Source organism: Rhinolophus sinicus, linkage group LG03 (assembly GCF_036562045.2).
Source record: "Rhinolophus sinicus isolate RSC01 linkage group LG03, ASM3656204v1, whole genome shotgun sequence".
NCBI lineage: Eukaryota > Metazoa > Chordata > Mammalia > Chiroptera > Rhinolophidae > Rhinolophus > Rhinolophus sinicus.
In genome coordinates this window covers 30,715,497-30,740,674 of record NC_133753.1, presented here as the reverse complement: position 1 = coordinate 30,740,674, position 25,178 = coordinate 30,715,497, and the positions used below count along the sequence as shown (strand labels likewise).

At 36.0% G+C, this 25,178-nt stretch overlaps 1 protein-coding gene across 4 annotated transcripts in view; it reads left to right on the top strand.

Moving 5' to 3' along the window:
- The window catches only part of FUT8 (fucosyltransferase 8), a 211,179-nt gene that overhangs the window by 142,142 nt on the left and 43,859 nt on the right, over positions 1 to 25,178 (top strand). For all 4 annotated transcript variants that reach the window (XM_019733553.2, XM_074327355.1, XM_019733552.2 and 1 more), the window contains one exon: positions 761 to 875. In XM_019733553.2, coding sequence (XP_019589112.1) covers positions 761 to 875 — 115 coding nt within the window. The remainder of the gene's footprint in view (positions 1 to 760; positions 876 to 25,178) is intronic.

Sequence of the window (25,178 nt, the reverse complement as noted above, 5' to 3'; positions counted from 1 at the left end):
GCTACACAAAAGAGGGAAAGGAAAGTATCTTAACATACATTTTAATTAGTTTGGACCAAGCGTTGTCAAATTATGGCCCAAGGGCCAAATCTGGCTCATAACTTATTTCCTGAATAAAATTTTATTTGAGCACAGGCACACCCATTCATTTACATATTGTTTATGGCAGCTTTCCTGCTATAGAAGCAACAGAGGCCCACAAAACCCAAACTATTTACTATCTTGCCCTTCACAGAAAAAAGTTTGCTGACTCTTGGTTTAGACCATTGTTTAATAAGAGTTGTGTCAAAATTTTTCTCTCATCTTTTTCTAACCACTCAAAGTGTTAAAGTATAAAGAGAAAATTTAAGAGGGGACATGAAATGACAGTAGACAGTAGAGAACAAAAAAAAATGTAGTATTCAAACATTGGAATCAACTTATTTCTCTCCCTTATGTTAATTTAGTCCACCTATTTTTTTGCCATGGGTATCCACTCTTCTCTGGTCTTTGTAGTACTCTATGTTTGGGAATAAGTGTAGCTGACTGGTCTGGGGGGTAAACAGGTAGGTTTTTCTCAACAGTAAAAGTTTACTATAGGACTGAATCTTGGGTGTTAGAGAGACTAATTGTTGAATTTCATGGCCTTGGTAGAAAATAAAAGTATCAGCATCAGTGTGAGCATCAATCTTTGTAAAGAATTTTATTCTTTTCTCATGATTGTGTAATCCTTTGAGGAAGTACAAATAAGTAAGACCTCCAATGTTGTTTGCTTTTGTAGGTCTATAATGACAGATCTACACTACCTCAAACAAACAGATGGAGCAGGTGATTGGCGGGAAAAAGAGGCCAAAGATCTGACAGACCTGGTCCAGCGAAGAATAACGTATCTTCAGGTAAGAAGGTTAGGTTAAGAGATAAACTTGAGTGAAAAAAGAAGGAAAATCATAATAAAACTAAAAGTAAGAGTTGCTGTTGGTTTTTAGTCTTCTTAGCCCTTGCTTTTTTATTTTTTAATTAAAGTGTATTGGGGTGACATTTCTTAGTAAAGTTACATAGATTTCAGGTGTACAATTCTGTAATCTATATATCACATTGTGTGTTCACCACCCAGAGTCAGTTCTCTTTCCATCACCCTATAGTTGATCCCCTTTACCCTTATCTACCACCCCGCTCCCCACTTACCCTCTGGTAACCACTGAACTATTGTCTGTGTCTATGAGTTTTTGTTTCTTCATTTCTTTGTCTTGTTCTTTTATTGTTTTCAGTTTTATATGCCACATATTGGTGAAATCATATGCTTCTAGACTTTTTCTGTCTGACTTATTTCTCTTAACATGGATGAATCTTGAGATTATAATGCTAAGCCCTTGCTTTTTGAGAGTATTTACTCACTCATTTTACATATTTATTCAGAAAGACTCTGTTGTGCTTTGAGTATAATACAAAGACGGCTAAAAAAGTCCCCTGCCCTAAAGAGGGCTACTTCTGATACACACACACACACACCCCTACAATGCAAAATAGAATGTGCTATGTTTTAGACAAGAGATATAGATGAAATGCTCATTGGAGGAAGATGTCAGGGATAGCTTTGTAGAAAGGGTATTATTTGAACTAAGCTATAAAGGATAACCGGGGGTGGCCAGTTAGCTCAGTTGCTAGAGCATGGTGCTGATAACACCAAGGTTGCTGGTTTGATCCCCACATGGGCCACTGTGAGCTGTGCCCTCCTTTAAAAAAAAAAAAAAAAAAAAAAGCCTCTGACAGGCAATTATAAATAAATAAATTAATTAATTAAATAATAATCAGACAGGATTTAGATGCACAAACATGAAGAACACACCGGCTGAAGCATATGTATGATGTAAGTTGTGGGGACAGAGCCCCAGAAAGGAGTTTACAGGCTCTCGGCCTCACGTGGAGGAGTGCTGGCTCGGGTGGTGGATGGCCGTCAGCTGTGGCTGATTGGCCGTCAGCTGTAGCCAGTTAGCCAATTAGCCGCTAATATAACTGCTGTGGCTACGCTAGCAGAAGAAGAGAGAAGAAGAATGGGGGCTAGCAAGAAGATGGCGGCTGGGCTGGCAAGTGTGGATGGCGGTTTGCAGACAGTATGGATCCAGCCTCCAGTGAGAGTATAGTGCCGCCAGAGAGAATATAGTGGTATGACTCCCCTACCTATGGCTCCGTGGGTGTTCCTTTTTGGCCTCACCATATGCTGCGTTCTTGTATGGGGAGCGGGACCAGAGACCCCGCAGGCCTGCGAGCAGGGTCTCCCGCATGACATAAGTAATGGTCTGTAGCTGGGAAGGAGCAATACAGGAACCCAGTGAGAGATGGGATGTTTCAGTTTGTCTGGAGTTTTGGGCTATGTGAAAAGGAGGGATGGGACATAAGCTGAAAAAAGGTAGTTTTGGGAACCAGATTGCGGAGGTCCTTGGGTACATGTTAAGCTTTATGGTGCATAAACAGTAAGTGGTACTGAAATATTTATTGCATAAAAATCATTATAAAAACAAATATGAAATAGAAATTAAGGGTAAACTCCAAGTTCCTTTTAAATTTATTCTTTTCATTTTTTGGTGTTCTCTTCTAGTTATTAATATACGTACCCAGTCTTAACTGTTTGTATGGATAGAATTGATTTACTTTTGATTTTGTTGTGTGTGTGTGTGTGTGTGTGTGTGTATTTTGCTTCGTCTGCTATAAGCTTTTTTTCTATTTTGGAGTCACAACCTACTTTTGAAATGTTTTTACACATAGGAGTGGCATGATGAGAGTGGTGTGTTAGTGATATTAATCTGAAAATAGTGTTTTGGTTGAACTATGTTAGTATTGGAAGAGACTAGAAACAAGGAGACCATTTAGGATATGAGGACCATAAAGCAGGTGAGAAATAGTGAGGTAGGTGGCAGTTTGCATTGGAAATGAAGAGGCACATTTGAAAGAAGAGAAGATAGAATTGTTAGGCCTTTCCAAGTAGGTGAAAGCTGAAATGACTGAGATAACGGAGGCATCATTAACTGACAAGGAACTTAGAATAGTCTTCAGAGAAAAAACAATGAATTAGTAAGTAGAAGTCTTCAACACACAAAAAGTTGAAATGACCATGCCTATTCTTTCTAATACTGTTGATGGTATACTTTCTGTGTACAGTCACTCTTCTTTCAAGGTTCAAGTGTCTTATAAAAGCAAAATAATAGCCAGTGCCTTGGTTCTGTATATTTTAAGGTACATATTTTCTTATACTTAAATAGAAAAAAATAGAAAATCAAGTGTTTAAAGAGATCATTAAAAACCAAACTGATCTTGGCATGCTGTCTTGGTCTCATACTCCCGTGGCCATTCATCAGAGGTGTCTGCAGAATGAGAAACACTTGCCTCCTGTAGGGAAGAGGTAATTATCTCCTATCAACTAGAACCTCATTCAATGAACTATAAACAGCTGGTGGTGCAGAACTATCATCTTCATTTAAAATGGAAATAAGTATGGTTTCTGAGTTCCTTCCATTTCTACATATTCATTAAATTTTCACCCAACAAAAATTATATTTAAATTGTGATTTAGTCATAGTTCAGCTCTCCACAGTATAACAACTATCTGCCACTTGCTTCAGTATTTATTTTCCTCTTGGTTTTTAACTGGCCAAGTGCTTTCACCTGTAGTGCAAATTTGATCCTCTATATGCTGATTTCTTTTGTTCTGTATAAGAGGTTTCACTTGAAAGTCATGCGAATGATTTAAAACTAATTGGCTTTTTAATCTTTTAGGCTATAGCAAAACAGCATTTCACTTGGACCTTAAGTTCAGTTTCAAATATTACTATTTAATAAATTATTACTTCTATGCTTTTCTTTTCTTTTCCATTGAAAAAGAAAAAGTGATTTTTAATATTCAAGAAGATGGGGAAAGTCTCATCAAAAAAACATATTTTAGAAAACTATTTTTATTTAATTATTTAATGTATTCATGATCATTTTTTCTATCTAGTCTAAAAGTTCTTTGAAGTCAAGAACTATATTTTTAACATTTTATTTGTTAGAGGTTAAAGATGCCACTCACTCTGTCATGCGGGGTCTCTGGTCCCATTCCCCGCACAAGAATGCCAAAAAGACACACCAACGGAGCCAGGGAGTTCTTACCACTATTTCTCGCTGGCTGCTGGGTTGGAGACACAGGAAGCAGGAGCCACACGATCCTCAATCGGCTGGCCGCTTCTCTGCCAACCAACCGACCAACCAACCAGCGCAGCCACAGCAGTTATATCAGTGGCTAATGGCTAACCAGTAACAGCTGATGGCCATCTACTACCCGAGCCAGCACCTTTCCACGCGAGGCCGAGAACCTGGAAACTGCTCTCTGGGACTCTGTCCCCACACACTCTCACTCTTCATTTTCTCTGGATAGAGGTGAATAAGAGTCCTTTCTCCCATCCCAACAAAATTAAACATATGTGTTTGTAAGGAATGCTTTCTCTAACTGGAATATTTAGTCCCAGTATATTTTTAAGCACAACAGCTACTTTAAAAAGAATGATTTGTCACTGGTTTAACAAAATGGAGTAGAGAATTGAATCAAAAGAGTTGAGCTATTTGTACAGATTTTTAAAAGTGATTATTACATTGTTTTTCCATTACAACTTTTCTTGGTATTCATAACTATTGGTGTTCCCATACTGTTACTTTAAGTGAAATATTACTGTAAAAAGGCTATTTAAGCAACTTAAATTCTGAAAAACTTCCAGGGGCTTAGAAAATTAGTATAGTAGGAATAAAGCTAAAAACTGAGATAAAGAAAAGAAATCATTGACCTTTGATACTTGTATTCAAAATAAAAATAAACATTTCATGTAACTTATTAGTGAGATTTTAGAATGCTGTCCTTGTTTAGCCCATCAGCATCACTTATATAAAAGAGGATAATAATTTGTATCTGAGTAGGGAATAATAGGGAAAGATATAATGAAAGCAAATGTTTTAAATATTTTAAATCTGTTTGGGAGACTTTAGTCATTTAAATACCTTATTGTATTCCTGACAAATAATTCAGACTTTATAATTTACTTTCAGTGATTGGATTGGGTAGTTGAAACATTTTCAGTTTTACTAGATTTTTACTCATACTGAAATTTATAAGTTCTCATAATAACCAACAAGCATTTTTAAAAATTCTGATTTGTTTAAAATGTAATGCAAAGCCTAGTACAAAGAAAACAACCTAGAATAAGCCCCTGTCGTAATCAACAATAGGTTTCACTTTAAATCTAAGCCTTTCTTTCTGCAGTCTTTTGAATTGAGCAAATATCATTATGTCTCATGAAAATCCTGCTTGACTCACAGTCATATAGTTTAGTTAAGTTTGGTTCCAACTTTAGATTTCTATTCATTTATCTATACCTTAGTATTACTTGGGAGAAGCAATTTCACAAAACATAACTGAAAATAAAAAGGTACTTAGGGCAGGCAACTGGACTTCAGTGGGACAAAGTTCCATAGTTCTCTTAATTAAAATTATTTTCTCTTTAGAGTTGAAGGCCCTATGGCATAGTATAAAAAGCCTAAACTGACTAAAAGATTATAATAGTCTGATTGAGGACAATCCCTGCTATGCTATTAGGCTCAAGTAGAATAGACCAAGTAATTCTCTTAAGGTCTTACAGTCTTTTATATATTTATCTAAAAAGTTCTTTTTTTTTTTTTTTTTTTTGAGATTTTTATAGGGGAAGGGGAACAGGACTTTATTGGGGAACAGTGTGTACTTCCAGGACTTTTTTTTCCAAGTCAAGTTGTTGTCCTTTCAGTCTTAGTTGTGGAGGACGCAGGTCAGCTCCAGGCCAGTTGCCGTTACTAGTTGCAGGGGGCACAGCCCACCATCCTTTACTGGGGTCGAACCGACAACCTTGTGGTTGAGAGGACGCACTCCAACCAACTGAGTCATCCGGGAGCTCAGCGGCAGCTCAGCTCAAGGTGCCGTGTTCAATCTTAGTTGCAGGGGCGCTGCCCACCATCCCTTGCGGGAGTCAAGGAATCGAACTGGCAACCTTGTGGTTGAGAGGACGTTCTCCAACCAACTCGGGAGCTCAGCGGCAGCTCAGCTCAAGGTGCCGTATTCAATCTTAGTTGCAGGGGGCGCTGCCCACTATCCCTTGCGGCACTTGAGGAATTGAACTGGCAACCTTGTGGTTGAGAGCCCACTGGCCCATGTGGGAATCGAACCAGCAGCCTTCGGAGTTAGGAACATGGAGCTCTAACCGCCTGAGCCACCGGGCCGGTCCCCTATCTAAAAAGTTCTTCATCCATAAAGTGAACATGTAACGTTGGGTTGTTTTAAATTCCGTTTTGTGCTGATGTTTATTTTTGTGCTTTATAAATCTAACAAATTGAGAAAGTGCTATTATTTATATTTCTGTAGTTTCTGATACTGAGTTCAGGCTCATTTTAAAAACTGCACATCGATGGTATATTTGTTGTGAGTCCACATTTTAGCATAATGTAAGTCATTTTTGTAGACTTTTGAATGACATGGAAGAAACTCTTTTTTCATTATGGTTATTAGAATTTACTTTGTAGTTTCTAATTAGCTCAAATTAAATTCTAATCAGCTCATATTAAGTTTACAATGAAAGACATTACAGTACTTTAGTTTCTTGTTTGGTAAAGTTAGAAATTGGCAACTATGATAGAGAGCTCCTAGTTAGGGCATATAGATTATTCCCAGTTTAACTTGAAATTATTGGTCTTCTGATACAGGATGATGTTTTTCCTGCCTAGCCTCAAAGTTGACATTTTAAGCGAAATTTAGACCATTTCAGGTGGAGTCTAAATAAAGTATATAAAAAGTAGCAATAGTAAAAGATTGTTGTTTGTTTTGGGTGCTTTGTTTTATTTATTTATGCTTTAAATAGGACTTTTATTGGAAATTGGTAGGTTAATAGTTTTCCTTTTTTTGAGAGAGAGAAAAAGTAAAAGATGTGAAAATGGAGAACAACTATTTTATTTTTTATATGATTTTTTTTTCCACTTACAATTAATAGACTAATTGGAGAAATAGCAAATATCTCTTTTCCTATATGGATTTCAGTGACTGTGGATGGTCTTTGGAATGGAAAGTGGCCAGGTCATACGAGGGATGCTTTGTTGAAGCTATTAAACATGTATTTCAGATTGTGGAGAGAAGTCCTCTACCCCATACAAGATGTGTCTGACCTCATTATTCTTGGACAGGAAAAATTCTTTAAAATAAATTTAAGGCCCAAATATGAAGTCTGACAATTAAGATCGAGAACTCATCCTAGAAAAAGTGCTATGTATCTCATTGCTGAATATCACTACGAAGTACTCCCCTTGGGAAGCTATGCACCAATGCCAGCACCTAGTCCACCCTTCAAAGCAATTTTGGAACTCTGTTTCTGGAATGGCCTCATAGCTGTCATCATATTATCCTTGATGTCCTGAATGTCATCAAAATATCTTCCTTTCAGTATTTCCTTTATCTTCAGGTAAAGAAAGAAATCATTGGGGACCAGATCAGGTGAGTAGGGAGGGTGTTCCAATACAGTTATTTGTTTACTGGCTAAAAACTCCCTCACAGACAGTGTCATGTGACCTGGTGCACTGTCGTGATGCAAGAGCCATGAATTTTGGCGAAAAGTTCAGGTCGTCTAACTTTTTCACGCAGCCTTTTCAGCACTTTCAAATAGTAAACTTGGTTAATTGTTCGTCCAGTTGGTACAAATTCATAATGAATTATCCCTCTGATATCAAAAAAGGTTAGCAACATCATTTTGACTCTTGACTTGGACTGACAGAACGTTTTTGGTTATGGAGAATTGGCTGACTTCCATTGTGCACTTTGACGCTTTGTTTTAGGGTCGTATTGGTACACCCATATTTCATCACCAGTGATAACATGGCCCAAAACATCATTTTGCCTCTCCAAAAGGTCTTGGCAAACTTCGACTCTCCTTTGCTTTTTTGTTCATCAGTGAGTTTCTTCGGGACCATTTTTGCACACACCTTTCTCATGCCAAGATTTTCCTAACTATTTCTCTATTGATGTTTACTTGGTCTGCTATGCTTCTCACAGTCAGCCAATGACTTTGATGCACAATTCAACGAATTTTTGAATGTTTTCGTCAATTCTGCTCATTACTGGCCACCCTGACCTCTCTTCATCAATGAGGCATTCTGTCCCCTCAGAAAAACACTTAACCCATGTGTACACTGCCGTTTTCTTCATGGCATTATCCACATAAACTTGGACTAACATGTCCCTGATTTCACTTACACTCTTGCCAAGTTTAACAAGAAATTTAATGTTTGTTCATTGCTCTAATTCAAGTTAAGACATTCTCGCAATGGCACACAAAAACACGCAACAATAATGAATGCCACTCAGCAAGATGCTGCCACATGTCCGATACGAACACAGCTGTGAGACACTGATATACCAAGATGATGAAACCTTACCGAGCTGTTTGTACAGTGCTGCCAATGTAAGTGCACGGTGACAAGTTCACAAACTTAATTGTCAGGCCTTGTATAACTGGAAACGTCATTTGTCTGTTAGTGCACTGACCATGAAATCAAACCAAGCATCAAGTGTTCTCAACGTTGTGAAGTGTGTTCTACCTACCTAGTGATTCAGATAGCTATTCTATTTTTGCCCAACAGGGATGAGAACCAAAATAACACCAGAGGTGATAATAACTAACTCATTAGGAATAGTCATTAGCTTAGCTGTATTACGATATTTATTAAATGGTTAAAAATAGCTGGAATAGGGAGAATCTTTCAGGACCTTTCTCTATTTGAAAGAAATATTTAGCTTGGGATAAGATCAAACACAGAAAAGCGAAGTTTCTGAGAACTAAGACCAAAGTGTATACTAAGAAAGAGAATATCTTTCCCAAGATCAAAAATATAAACAAGTTCAATGAGGAAAGAACACGAAGTGGTAAGTGGATATGGTGGCGACGATGTGTGTGTGTTACGTGCCTTCAGTTGGCTCTGACTTCTGGCGACTCCCTGAGTAGGGGATGTCCACAATGTCTTGTCCTCAACAGCCCTGCTCAGCTCCTATAGACTTATTCCTGTGCTGCTTTGATGGAGTCAGTCCATCTCATATTTGGTCTTCCTCTTTACCTGCTGCCTTCTACTTTTCCCAGCATTACTATCCTTTCCAAAGAACCCTGCCTTCCCATGATGTGCCTGAAGTAGGGCAGCTTCAGTTTTGTTGTTTTGGCCTCCAGCAAGGTTTCAGGCTTAATTTGCTTTAGGACCCGTTTGTTCATCTCTCTGTTGGTCCAGGGTATCCATAGAGCTCTCCTCCAGCACCTTATCTCAGATGACTCAAATTTTTTCCTATCAGGCTTCTTAACTGTCCAATTCTCACGTCTGTGCATTGTAATTGGGAATGTGAGTGTGTGGATGATCTTAGCCTTGGTCTCTATTGACACATCTTTGCTCTTGGTGGTCTTTCCCAATTCTTCCATTGCTGCCCTTCCAAGTCTCAGCCTTCTCTTGATTTCCTGGCTGCAGTCTCCATTTGAATGGATGACTGAACCAAGGTAAACAAAATCTTTAACCATTTCAGTGTCTTCATTGTCTCTGTTAGAGTTGTGTATTTCTTTTGTACTCATGATTTTTGTCTTGATATTCAAATGCAGTTCTGCTTGACACTTTCTCCTTTCACTTTAATCAGAAGTTGTGTCAAATCATGGCTACTTTTTGCCAGTAAGATGTTGTCATCTGCATATCTTAAATTATTGCTATTTTGTCCACCAATTTTCACTCCTCCTTTGAGTCCAGCCCTGGTTTTCATCTGATGTGTTCTGTGTACAGATTAAACAAATGGGGGAAATAAAATGTACCCTTGTCTGCCACCTTTGCCCTCATATTGTGTCCTGACAGCGGCTTCCTGTTCACAATACAGGTGACACATCAGGACTATCAAGTGCTGAGCCGCACCCGTTTCTTTCAGAGCAACCTATAGGTTTTCATGATGGACACAGTCAAAGGCTTTACTGGAGTCTGTGAAACACAGACTCATTCTGGAATTCTTTGGAGCACTTCAGTAACCAACAAATGCTCAAGTTAGATCTCGAGTGCCTCTTCCTTTTCTGACCCCAGCTTGAATATCTGGCATTTCTTGCTCAATATATGACAGAAGTCTTTGTTGTATTGCCTTGAACATCTATTTACTTGTGTGGGAAATGAGAGCAGTGGTCCTATAGTTGCTATACTCCTTGGCATCTCCTTTCTCGAAGATTGGGATGTATATTTGAACGTTTCCAATCTGTAGGACATTGTTTTGTTTTTCATATTTTTTTGACATATTCTTGTGATGATTTTGACAGATTCAGCCTCTCTGACTTGAAATAATTCTGTCAGTATCCCATCTACCCTTGGTGATTTGTTTCTTTCCAATCCTCGCAGGGCAGCTTCCATTTTGCTCTCTACAGTTACAGGTTCTTCCTCATAGGGATCTTCTGCAAAGGTAGCTGTCATACTTTTGTCTTTTCTGTATAGGTTTTTGGTATACTGTTTCTGCCTTGTCTTTCTTTACTTCTGATCAGATAATGTGCTTCCTTGGTGGTCTTTCAGCATTCCTAATCTAGGTTTGAATGTCCCTTACATTTTTAAAATCTTTTGGTAGAGATCTCTTGTTTCTCCTTTTTTGTTGTTCTCTTTTAAGTTCTCTTTGTCCTATGCGATAATGGTTGAAAACTGCATTCAAGATTCTAACCCTGCTCTTCTCCTCTTTTACCTTTGTCTCTCGCCTGTCTTTAACAAATTTTAATGTTTCTTCTGCCATTCATCTCAATTTTTCTTTCCTTTTTATATCTGGCGTTGTCTTTTCACCTTCTTCCCTAATGATATTCTCCTTTTAGTCCATAGTTCTTCTGGTTCTTATCAATTACGTTTAACAGTGTAAATCTGCTTTTTATGTGGACTTTAAGTCCGTCAGGAATGTTACTTACATTATATTTTGGCACTACTATTCTTTCAGCACTCTTCTTCAGCTTTTCTCTAATGTTTGATAGAAACAGATTACGGTCATGATGACAACCTGCTCCTGGTCTTGTTTCGGCAGAGAGAATACTGCTCTCCACCTCCTGCTTCCAATTACCTAGTCTATTTCTATATTGGCCATTTGGTGGCAAGGGTAGCTTTCATGAAATGAAAGAGGAGATTGCTCCACTAGAAGTTGATGAAAGATGAAGGTGGCCATAGGAAGTAAAAAAAGAAAATTTATTAAAAGTAGTTTTCTAAGCATTATAAAAACTGCATTATCTTGAATTCTTATAGGTTTTATAGAACCCTTGCATATAGGAGCATAGGTCTGATTGAATTGTTTATTCGTTCATTTATTCAACAAGTATTTGGATGTACTGGGCATTGTGTACATTGCTAGGGGTATCGTCGTAAACCAAACAGACACAGGATGCTGTCTGCCCTCAGGAAGCTTAAAGTCTAGTAACATTCTGAGTATCCCTGAATTAATTACACACACACACACACACACACACACACACACACACACTCAGTTTGGTTTAATTCCTACAGCTCTTTGTTTTGATATTTGTATTTCTGATTCATTATTTGGATCTTTTTACTACTTCCCCTATCTCTAGTACACTAATTTTTCCTATAGGCTACTTTACCGCTCCTTTTTAAAAAGCTTTTATTATGAAAACTTTCAACATATATAAAAGTGAGACATTAGTGAACCCCTGTGTACCCACTACCCAGCTTTAACAATGATCAATTGATGGTCAATTTTGTTTCCTCTATACTGCTACCACTCCTTACTGTCTCCAGGATCATTTTGAAGCAAATTTCAGATATTTTATTGTTTCATTTGTAAATATTTCAGAATGAATTTCTAAAAGATAAAGATACTTTTCCAAAACATAACCACTTAATATTATCACACCTAAGCATACTATAAATAGTTCTTTCATATCATTAAATAACCAGTCATTGATCAAATTCTGTAATTGTCAAAAAAATTTTAATGTGCTTTTAAAAACATTATCTGTAGAGGGATTCTGACAAGATGGCAGAATAGGAAGAACCAGAACTGTCTCTTCCCACCTCGACACCAATACGCTGGTAGAAACTGATATAACTCTTTTGGAACTGGAGTCTGTTGAAGGCTTGCAATATCCAGGGGAAAGCTTGTATGGTGATTGCAGTTAATTTTGGTCAATTTCCACTCTTCGCACAGTAACAGCCATCTGTGTATATATTCCTGAAATGCAAGGATGGTTCAACATACAAAAATTGATCAATGGGATATGCCACATCAACAAAACACAGGAAAACACCACATGATCACCTCAGTTGATGCAGAAAAGGGATTTGACAAAATTCAACTCCTTTTCATGGTAAAAACACTCAACAAAGTAGGACTACAAGGAAACTACCTCAACATGAGAAAAGTGTGGGTTTTTTTTTTTTTTTGTATATTGATTTTGTATCTGACAACTTTGCTAAACTCACATATTAGTTCTAATAGCTTTTTTGTAGACGTCATCAGATTTTCTATATAGATTATCATGTTATATGCAAATAAACATTTCTTCATTTTCAATCTGGATGCCATTTTGCAGTAGTCTTTTAATAGCTATTCACCTTAATTAAATAGTATAATTTACTATTAGCATATGTACAGTAAACCAAAAATTTAGTTAGTTCTTTTTAAAATCCTTGTCAAAGTCTGATTTGCGACTTTAAGTCCTACAAGAGGGGATTTGAAGCATCTGTGCTAATATATGCACTTTTCATTTTACCTCATCTTTGATTTCTTGCAGGTAGGGAGAATATAAGGGTTAATAAAATTTTCTTTTAGTTCATAATTTTCTTCTGTTTTACTCTACAGAAAAATTCTACTGGTATATTTGGGTTATTGTTGTCATGTCAAGAGGCTCTAATAGCCAGGAAGGTTAAGATGCAGATAGAAAAAAGAAGCACATAAAGATTTCCGTATAGAGAAGTAAGAGGTCACTGACTGCATTTGAATGGGTAGAGACAGGTCATTATTTTTATCATTGCTTGTTACTGTCTTCTCTCAACTATTTGCTATTTTGCCATAATTACTGTATCTTTTATTCTTTTTATTTGTTTATCTATTTTTAAGTATTTTTTTTAATTGGGGAATATTGGAGAACAGTGTGTTTTTCCAGGGCCCATCAGCTCCAAGTTGTTGCCCTTCAATCTAGTTGTGGAGGGTGCAGCTCAGCTCCAAGTCCAATTGCCATTTTCAGTCTTCAGTTGCAGGGGGCACAGCCCACCATCCCATGTGGGAATTGAACTGGCAACCCTGTTGTTCAGAGCTCATGCTCTAATGAACTGAGCCATCTGGCAGTCTCCCTTCTATCTTTTTATTGGCATAACCATTGTTCATTGTTAAAAAGCTATATCACCTATGAAAATCCTATGAATTTTATATGCACACATGCCATCATTTCTTTTATCAAGTTAAAGCATATTAGACTGTTGGAGGAATTCTAGTTAATGTTCTGTCAATGGCATAACCCAGGGACTTTGGATATTCCTCTTGCTCAGATCTACCTGAGGCTGGTGGTATTTTGTGGGGTTTTTTTGTTTGTTTGTTTGTTTTTGGTGGGGGGGGGTTGCTTATTTGGAGGGATTTTTTGGTTTGTTTTATTTTGAGTTTTGGTCTGAATTCTCTTCCCTGGAGTAGCTGGACTTGCTGGGTTTGGAAGTGTTAGAGCTAGTAAAGGGGACCATATCTTGAAGCTGCAAGTTTCATCAGAAATAAAGAAAGGGGTTGTTATAGTATGCCCTGTGAGAAAGTTGATTGTTTAAAGGGTTAGGGATAGAATAGATGACTATATTTAGCTTTGCAACAAAGGACCCAGGGCTCTGTCCCTCGTACTTACATAATGGATGAAAAAGGAAATAAAGCTGATCCCCAAGAGAAAGCTTTTGACTATAAGGAGTCTTTCCTTTGTTCAAAGCCTATATCGCATAGAGGCATTAAATAATCTCTTTAAGTGTTCATTACCTGAATTCTTTTCTTCAAACAAATCTTATCTGTTCCTTTTACATAAGAAGATACAGTACCATATTGTTCTCAAGATTCAAATTGTTGAATAAAAATTGTTTTATCATTTTGAAAAGGAACTTACATGAGTAAATGCCACTGGAAATCCAAAATCATTAGTTTGCCAATAAGTAAATACCATTATAGATGTGAGTTAAATGTGCGTTAAATATTTGAAAATATGTTGGGCTTAAAATATGGGTTTCTGTTTCTGGATAAGATGTAGTAAATACATTATAGCTATTCTTCCTGCTAATTCCAACAAAAAGAAGTCCTGTACAAAGTGAATTTCCTGTGTTTGTTTGCTTGTTTGTTTTGCCTCCTATGTATCCCAGTTGGGGTTATTGAAGACTCCTCCAACCTAGAAATACCAGTGAATGGAGCCAGAAAAAAAAAAAATTTTTTTATTTACCCTATTCTAGGCGAACATCGAGGAAAAAGTTGCTCCCCTGCCCCACAATGAGTGCACCCCTACCTCTCCCAAGTGGTGTTAGCACTTCAGAGACTTTGGACAAGGCCCTGTCCATTGCCTCACTGCAATAATGAGGCAGTTCCCATCCCTGTCCCAGGTAGACTAGAAGTAGGGTTAGGAAGAGGAGGAAGTTAGAGAAGGGGATTTTAAAAATCTGTTTGAAATCCCAGGCAGTCCTCTGAACACACATGCATGAACTGATCAGAATCAATACCGAAAAAGGCTTGAGAACTGAACTGTGGTATAATATACCACCCAGGCTTCAACTGGCCTCTGGATAACCCACAAGTGGGACAGAACAAAATAACACTGAAAAGGCTTTAACAATTAAATTGATGTTTGAGCCACAGCCCATAAAAGTGAACTAGGAATCTAAACAGTTTGATTGCCTACTAAAATAGAAAGTACAGTCTCATAACATAATACTCATTATCATACCAGGAAAATCTTAATTCAAATGACAAAAGATAATCAGTAGATATCACATTGAGATGACACAGATGTTGGAATTACCTGACAAGGATTTTAAAGAAGCTATAATAATAAAAATGCTCCAATAAGCAATTACAGACTTGAAACGATTAAAAAAATTAGAAAGTCTCAGCAAAGAAATAGATGTTGTAAGGAAAAACCAAAAGGAAATTTTAGAACTGAATAATACAACGATCTAATAAAAAATTTGACTTATAGTAGAATAGCTTTGAAAGAGGTAAGAATCAGTGCCCTTGAAATTAGTTCAATAGATATTGTCTAATTTGACAACACAGAGAATAAATATTGAATAAAAAAACTAAACAGAGCCTCAGGGACCTTTGTGGCAGTAACAAAAATTTTTTTGTGTTTGTATCTTGGGAGTCCCAAAAGGAGAAAGAAATAAGAGTGAAGGTTTGAAGAAAAAACTGAAAACTTCCTAATTTAATAGATCATTCAGACGGAAAATAAATAAGGAAGTAATGGCCTTAAATGTCACATTGATTTAATAGACATTTATAGAACATTTCATCCAAGAACTGCAAAATACAGGTAATTTCAAGTGTACATGGACATTCGAACATTCTCCATAAATTCAAGAAGATTGAAATCATATCAAGCATATTTTCTGACCACAATGGCATGACTGGAAATCAACTACAGGAAGAAAACTGGAAAAAACACAAACATGGAGACTAGATATCATGCTACTAAACAACCACTGGATCAAAAAGGAAATCAAGGGGTGGCCAGTTAGCTCAGTTGGTTAGTGCGTGGTGCTAATAACACCAAGGTTGTCGATTCGATCCCCACATGGGCCACTGTGAGCTGTGCCCTCCTTTAAAAAAAAGAAAGAAAGAAAAAAAAAAGGAAATCAAACATTACCTTGAGACAAATGAAAATGAAACACAACTTTTCAAAATGTGTGGGGTGTAGCACAAAACAATGAAAAGAGGGAAGTTCATAGTTATACAGGCCTACCTTAAGAAACAAGAAAAATCGCAGATAAACAACCTAACTTTACATCTAAAGGAACTAGGAAAACAAACAAAACTCAAAGTAAACAGAAGGAAGGACATAATTAAAGATCAGAGAGGAAATAAATGAAACAGAAATTTAAAAAACAATAGAAAAGATCAGTGCAACTAAGAGCTGGTTCTTTGAGAAGAACAACAGAATTGACAAACCTTTAGCCAAACTCATTAAGGAAAAAAGAGAGAGCCCAAATAAATAAAATTATAAATGAGAGATTACAACCAACAGCACAGAAATGCAAAGAATCATTAAAGAATATTACGAACAGTTATATACCAGCAAATTCAACAATCTAGAAGAAATGGATAAATTTCTGGAAGTATATAACCTTTCAAGACTGAACCAGGAAGAATTTGAAAATCTAAACAGACCTGTTACTACTAAGGGAATTGAAGTAGTAATCAAAGAACTCCCAACAAACAAAAAGTCCAGGAGCACTTGGCTTCACAGCCTGCAGGTTTTATAAACAACCTACAGGTAACGTTGGACTTAGTGGTGAAAGACTAAATGATTTTCTCCTAAAATTAGGAATGAGGCAAGGATGTATACTCACCATTCCTATTCAGCATAATCGTAGTGGAAGTTCTATGCAGTGCAATAAGGCAAGACAAATAAATAAATGGCATACATACTAGAAAGAAAGAAAACTGTCCCTATTTGCAGGTGACGTGATTGTCTATAAAGAAAATCCCAAGTAACCTACCAAACCACAACAACCACATGACAATAAAACTCCTAGCACAAATAAGTGAATTTAGCAAATTTGTAGGATATATGATCAGCACACAAAAATTAATCATATCTCTACATCCTAGCAAAAAACAATCGGAAACCCAAATTGTAAGACACACTGCTGTTTACAGTCGCTCCAAAAAATGAAAATGCAATACCTAGGCAAATGTACTTATATTAATAAAATGCTGATGAAGTAAATCAAAGAAGACCTAAATGAATGAATGGGTATATTGTGTTCATGGGGTGGAAGACAACATAGAAAAGATGTCAGTTCTTCCCAAATTGATTCATAGGCTTAACACAATTCCTATCAAAATCCCAGCAAGTCCTTCCTCTGTGTGTGTGTGTGTGTATAGATACAGTTTCCCCCAAAAAAATTTATATAGAAAGGCAAAGGAACTAAAATAGCTAAAGCAATTTTGAAAAGAATAAAGTTGGAAGAATCACGCTTTCTAATTTTAAGACTTGCAATTACAGCTATAGTAATTAAGATAGTGTACGGTATTGGAGGAGGGGTAGACATATATATCAATGGAAGAGAATAGAGTCCAAAATAGACCCATACAGATATGCTAACTTGTTTTTTTCCCCATTGAGATGAAATTTTACATAACATAAAACTAACCATCTAAAAGTGAACAGTTCAGTGGTATTAGCGCATTCATGAGACTGCAATCACCACTTCTATCTACTTCCAAAACATTTCATTAACTCAAAAGTAAAATCTCATACCCCTTAAGCAATTATTCTCCATTCCACAATTCTACCTTCTCTCAGTTCCTGGAAACCACCAATCTGCATTCTCTATGGATTTACCTATTCTAAATATTTCACATAAACAGAATCATACAATATGTGACCTTTTCTGTCTGGCTTCTTTCACTTAGTGTAATGTTTTCGAGTTTCATTCATGTTGTATCATCTATTAGTACTTCATTCCTTTTTATGGCTGAATAATATTTCATTGTATGTGTATACCAAAACTTTTGCATCCATTCGTTAATGGACATTTGGGCTCTTCTACCTTTTGCTATTTGAGAATAGCACTGCTATATGGACATAATCTTCTGCATGTATCTGAGTATCTGTTTTCAGCTCTTTTGAGTATATTACCAATGAGTGGGCAATTGAGAAAGGTGCAAAAGCAATTCAATGGAGGAAGCATAGTTTTTTTCAATAAATAGTATTGAAATAATTCGACATCTCATAGACCAAAAAAAAAAAAAAAAGAAATGAACCTTCACCTAAACCTCACACTTAATGTAAAATTAACTCAAAATGGACAGTAAATCTGACAGATAAAATAAATGTGACATGTAAAAGTATAAAACTTTTAGAGGAAAAAATTGTAATAAATCTTTGTGACTTTGGCTAAAAGTTGTTAAATATGACACCAAAAGAATGGTTCATAAAAGAATAAAATCAGTAAATTGAGTTTTATCAAAATTAAAAACTTTTGATCTGTGACTGACCATGTTAAAGAGAGAAAAGACAAGCCATAGACTGGGAGAGACAAATCTTTGCAAATCACATATCCAACAAAGGTCTTATATCCAGAATGTATTAAGAAGTCTCCAATCTCAACAGTAAGAAGCATTCAATTTAGAAAATGGGCAAAAATTTTGAAGACAATTTAACCAAAGAGGATATATGGCTAAAATGAAAAATACCAAGAACGTGGAGCAACCAGCTCTCATACTCGTATAAAATGGTACAGCCATTCTGGGAAACAGTTTGGCAGTTTGCTGTAAAGTTAAACATACCCTTACCATATGATTCAGCAATTATTCTGTATATTTATCCAAGAAAAATGAACTCATGTCCACATAAAAATCTGTAAACTCACATGCATAGCAACTTAATTTGTAATAACCAAAACCTGAAAACACTCCAAATGTCCTTCAATGGGTGAATAAACTCTGGTACAATCCATGAACAGAATACTACTCAGCAATAAAAAGTAATGAACTATTGAAACACACAATAACTTGGGTGGATCTCAAGAGCATTATGCTAAGTGCTAAAAAAGCCAATTTCAAAAGGCTAAATACTGTCTGATTCCATTTATAACATTCTCAAAATGACTAAATTATTGTCATGGAGAACAACAGATCCTTGGTTGGCAGGCATTAGGTTTGAGGAAGGGTGTGACTCTAAAGAGGGGGGGTAGTGGAAAAGGATTTCTTTGTTTTGATGCAACAGTTTGTATCCTGATTGTGGTAGTGGTTACATGAGTCTGTGCATGTTATAAAATTTGATCATACTATACTATAAAACAGTACATGTAAAAACTGGCTAAATGCAAATAATGTCTATATTTTAGTTAGTAATATTGTGTAATATTAATTTCCTAATGTTGGATAACACTTTATGGTTAAGTAAGATGTTCTCCTTAAGGAAAGCTTTGTACTGTTTTATGCAGTTTATTGTGGGTCTTAAATTAGTTACAAATAAATAGTAAAAACAGTGTTAAAGATTTTGAAAGGTAAAGAAAATAACGTGAATTGGTTAGAGCACTGTTAAATCGAGGCAGTGAGAAAAGTGGTTTTAAGAGTGGTTTAAAAGTGGTTTTTTTGTTTGTTTGTTTTGTTTTGTTTTTTAAAATAATGTAATAAAAGATCAGGGGACTCCAAAGAAATTTATGCTCAGCTAACAGTGGATTCTCAGTGCATGGCTAGCTAGCTGCATGGAGCAAAGCCTCTGTTGAGGAGAAGAGGAAGCAAGAATTGACTTCTGGTTTAATTTTTGTTGATGGTTTGATTTAAAAGCCAGTGAGTAGGCAAGTGCTATAAGTACTATTACTACTCCAAAGAATGGCACTTTGCTGAGTGGAAGAGCTGGCAAAACAGTATAAATGACTCTGACTTTTATTTGAAACAAATACCTGCTCAGCCTTTGCACAAGAACAAAAAGTTTCATCCAATGTTTCTCTTTTGTGTCTTACCTGCTTCATCTTTTGATCCTGTGTAAGTCAGGGCTGGCAGCCATTCCAGAGCTTGCTTTTACTCTTCTCCTTCTTTCTCCCCTTTCCCCTCTTCCTCTTTCCCTTTCTTCCCTTCTTCTCCTTCTCTCTTCCCCCTTTCTCCATACTACTTCCTCCTAACCCCTTTTCCACTTCTCCCTCCTTTTTATTTTTAACAGGACCTGTATTTTGGTTTTGAGGAAACAGAGCCTAGTGGGGGGTCCTGTTAAGTATTATAAAATAAGAATGGAGGACTTTTCTGAAATTCAACCTTAATTTTGTAAGCATGCTGTTTCTAACCCCACCATTTAAGCTGGTTCTGAAACTTAGGTATCAGGCTGTAAACTTACAGAGAAAAATTAAAGATGCTCAAAGAGGTGTGTACGTTTATGTAGGATTGGCAGAATCCGGCTCCTCAGGTAGCTTTTCTTTTGTAGCCTTGGAGTTTTGTTTACCTTAGATTCTTGAATGAGAATTTTATTTGGATGCATCTCATGCTTTATCTGCCTGTCCTTTGTGCCCCTTATAGTAGCAGAAAATATTACCAAGGTTGACCTGGTGTACACATCTCTTGAACTGGAGGCAGAAGTTTTTTAAAGACCACTTGGAATACCCAGAGATGACAGAATGCTATAGCAGAGACCCTTACTGGAAGAAATGTACCATATTTATTTGTTACAGTCTACTGAATTTATAGAATTTCCATCCTTTTTTTTAAATTAATGGCTTTAAAATATTCGATAGAGACTTCTAGGCAAAGAGCAGAAGTTTTAAAAATGCATTTGAAGTAAGCCAGGTATTGCTTTACTTCCCAAGATTAGCTTTCCTCTTCTGTAACTGTAGGATAACTATCTGCCTTTGCTTCAGTCTGTCAGGAGAACAGTCTGTAAACTATGTATTTTGCTATCTTTTCTCCATTAAACTTTTACAGTTAAAACTTTATAAAACACGCACAGGGAAATTGATTTCCTGAACCACTTAGTGGCCTACTTGTTCCTCAGCCGTTGTGTTGTCCTTACTACTGCAACCGATTATTCTTTGCCAGAGGAGTAGAAAGGACACCACAATACTATCTCAACTTTGATATAAAAATATTCTTGTTTAATATGGTAAGAAACAATAATTTCCGGTCTTGGCTTTTAAAAATGAGAATGCTTTTTAACTTTGTCTTTCAAAGTTATTTAACTATGCCCAGTCTTCATTTTAATTACCACTATGCAGTACTTTATTTGCTTCATTACCTTTTCTGCTTTGGTTTTGAAAATAATTTTAGAAAAATAAAATCAGATTATTTATGATACAATGAAATGCTTTCACCATACTGTTAATGAATATTTTCTTCATTACCAACACAAAGATAGATGTTGTAAATCTTTTAAAACAAACAAAAACTGTTCAGTCTTGTGATTAGAGCAGACAAAGAGCACAGTAAAATTTAACTTGCCTGGCTTATTCCTTTGCTTTTACTGACCTCTCTGTATTGGAAATAGGAGCTATATATATTAACTTTCCCCTATGGAAGGAATGTTATTAGGCGCTGGAAGGAGCCCCAGGATCTGGATTTTTTAATCCTTAAATGTAAGACGTGAAACCATAAAACAAATAGAAGTACACATAGGGAAAAGGCTCCTTGACATTGGTTTTGGCAAGGAGTTTTTGGATATGACATCAAAAGCACAAGCAACAAAAGCAAAAGTCAACAAGTGGGAATACATCAAACTAAAAAGCTTCTGCACAGCAAACAAAACAATGAACAAAATGAAAAGACAATCTATGGAATGGGACAAAGTATTTGTAAACCATGTATTTGATTAGGGGTTAGTACCCAAATATATAAGGAACTCAAGTAAATGCTGTGTTTCCCCGAAAGTAAGCCTTAGCCCGATAATCAGCTCTAATGCGACTTTTGGAGCAACAATTAATGGGTCTTATATTGTAGTAAAATAAGACCAGATTTTATATTAATTTTTGCTCCAAAAGATGCATTAGAGCTGATGATCCGGCTAGGTCTTATTTTTGGGAAAACATGGTAGCAAAAAACAATAATAACCTTATTAAAACATGGGCTAAAGGCCTGACTTGACATTTTTCAAAAGAAGGCATGCAAATGGTCAACAGATCATTACTCATCAGGGAAATGCAAATCAAAACCACAATGAGATATCACCTTATATCTGTTAGAATGGCTGTTATCAAAAAGGCGAAAGGTAAGTATTGAGGATGTGAAGAACAGGGCACCCTTGTTCACTGTTGGTGGGAATGTAAGTTGGTATAGTCATGGAAAACAGTATAGAGAGTTCTCAAAAACTTAAAAAAAAGAATTACCATTTCTGGGTATATATCTAAAGGAAATGAAATCACTATCTTGAAGAGATAGAAATCACTATTTTGTTGCACCCACATATTCATTGCAGCAATATTCATAATAGCCAAGATATGGATACAACCTAGGTGTCTGTCAATTGATGGATGACTGAATGAATAAAGAAAATGAGATTACACACACACACACACTCACACACACAATGGAATGTTAATCAGCCATAAAATAGAAGAAAATCTTTCTATTTGCAACATGGATGAATCTGGAGGACATTATAGTAAGTGAAATAAGACATAGACAAATACTGCATTTTCTCCCTTATATGTGCAATCTAAAAAAGTCAAATGCATAAAAGCAGATAGTAGAACAGTATTTACTAGGGACAGGGAGGTGGGGGAAATTGGAGAGATGTTGATCAAAGGGTACAAAGGTTACTTATGTAGGACGAATAAGTTCTAGAGATGTAATGTACAGCTTGGTGACTATAGTTAATAATACTGTATTGTATAGTTGAAATTTGCTAAGAGTTGATCTTAAGTGTTCTTATCAAAAAATAAATCATAACTATGTGAGATGACAGATATGTTAATTAGCTTGATTGCGGTAATCATTTCATTATGTACATATAACATCATGTTGCGCACAACATACACAAGATATATACAATTTTTATTCGTCAGGGATACATCCATAAAGCTGGGGGGAAATGACCAGGTACGTGCTCTGAGCCTGCACTTCTTGTGCATCTTGTATTGAAGACATCATGGGGATGGATGAGAGCCAGGTAATGAATTGAGACAGACCTGAATTCTAAATTCTGGCTTGCAGTTTATTTTTGTGACTATGGACTTGACATCACATTTGTTCCATACATGCAATTCAGTTGAACTAATAGTTTAGTAAGCGTTTCCTTTTTGCAAGAGTTTATATTGACTAAATGTTTTGTTGCTATTGTTAGTTTAGTCTTTTCCTGCAATGTTTCGGTCTGTAAGTAACTCTGGGCAGAGAAATGAGAGAAATTACATCGTGGCTAGAAGATTTTTCTCTGAAGAGTCTTTGTGTATATGGAAAATCTAAATAGTCATGGCAGAATGCTTTATATGAGATTTAATTTAAAAGCCATGGAATCAGTACTATTTTGTAATATTACATCATTAAGTCACAATTAACTACTAATTTACTAAGTGAAGGCAGTGGAAACCGCTAAATCCTAGCAGTCAGTGGCTAGGTAATATAATAATGGCTGTGGTTTACTAGTCAGTTCACTTTTTTAGCAAAGTTTCCACTTTGCTATTATAGAAAAGAATAAGAAATTAAGCTGACTTCTTAATTTGAAATATGTCCAATGGTAACTTTTCATATTTTTTTACACCCCGCCCCCCACTTTTCATATTTTAACCAAAGTAAAAGACTAAAATATTTCAGCATTATGATAGCGTTTAGTGAATTAATAATCACTTAGGTTTAAGAGATACTGCTTCCTTTAATATGCCATTTTAGTTAGAGGCATACTTTTAAATATGCTTCCTAATGTTGATTTATAGGACAGTGAGAACAAATACAGCTTTTAGTTCTATTGAGATGGGTCATTCTTGGAAACTAACAGTATCAGAAGAAATGCCTCAGATAGTATTAAAAAAAAAAACTGAAAAGGAAACGGAATACAGAAGAACCCAATTTTATCTTAAATCTTCATTTCTTGATTTATATGTACTATGGTGATAGCTTTGCTGCAGAATTATAACTAAAAATGTTACTTACATAGCACTTAGTTTATAAGGGCTCAAGATTGGGGCACCGTATAGCACTAAATACAAAAGGTATTGCACTTATCCAGCGTGAAATAATGTCTCTTGAGATTATGAGGATAAATGAGGTATGTTTGACTTAGCTCTGACAAGGTGTTTCCTATAAGGGTCCTTCCTATACTAGGCCCTGCCTAATATCTCAAGCATTGTTGCTTTGTTAACTTTATAAACACCTGCTTATTTTTTCTAGATATCGAGTCTGGTGACCCTAATTTTGTGTTAGGAACACACATACTTTTTGTATTTCTCACAGTCTTCCTGCCTTTTTCTGAATCTTTTATTCAAAAGATCTTTGAATTTTCCGTACGTTTAAAATTATTTTAGTGAAGAAAAAAAAGGGCTGTGACTCTGAGCTTTGTCAGTGTTTTATTTATTGTTATCATTCCAGTCATTCGTTTTCTCTTACCACTCTCTTCCTTGGAGTCTTCCATTGGTTACCTTGTGTATGTAGACCTTTCTCATTCGAGAACAAAACATAATGGACTTTTTCCCCCATTTCTCAGTGTTACCTATGACATAACAAAAAGATTTGAGATTCTTTCTTCAGCTTGATTTGAGGCCCATTAAGACTCATGAATTAAGCTTCATTTCATAAACTGCCCTCTTCTTTCTCTTATGACTCAGTTCTTGTGCTTGGAGCATTAAGTTCTAATTAAACTCTTAAGAAACACAGTAGATATGTTTTCTTAAATGCAGAAGTTAGTCTTCTTTTAAATAAAAAAATCTATAGTTTCAAAACTAAAGGTCAGATGCTTTCATTATTATGTTTCCCCCTTTTATTTCCCTTAAAAATATGAAGACTAATGTAAGATATAATAATAGGGGAAACTGGGTGTGAGGTATTTGGATTGCTGTGCTATCTTTGCAGTAATTCTGTACATCTAAAAACTGTTCTAAAAGAAAAAGTTTATTGAAAAATATATGAAGGACATTTTCTTTTTCACTTATATGAATTTTAGAAATATTAAAGTGCTATATATTTCTTACAAAGCATGAAAAATCTGGCAAATGTCAATGTTCTTTATTTGCTTTCTTGATAAACTATTGAGTTAATAATAAAGCTTTGGATCAGTCTGAGAATGTTATTTATTCCTAGGATCTTTGAATTATATTGTACAGAAAGCAAATGATGTTGGTCTCCCATACCACATAACATCACACCCCTCTGTCCCTTCAAATCTTCTGTGGCTGTAACAGCTGGAATGGGAATGGTTATTGCCATAGGAGTCTGCCATGAGTTCAGTCTCAAGTGAAAAGAATCAGCACCGCTAGTACTTGACTGGAGAAGCAGTATTGACCGGATCTTGCTGGATTTTATC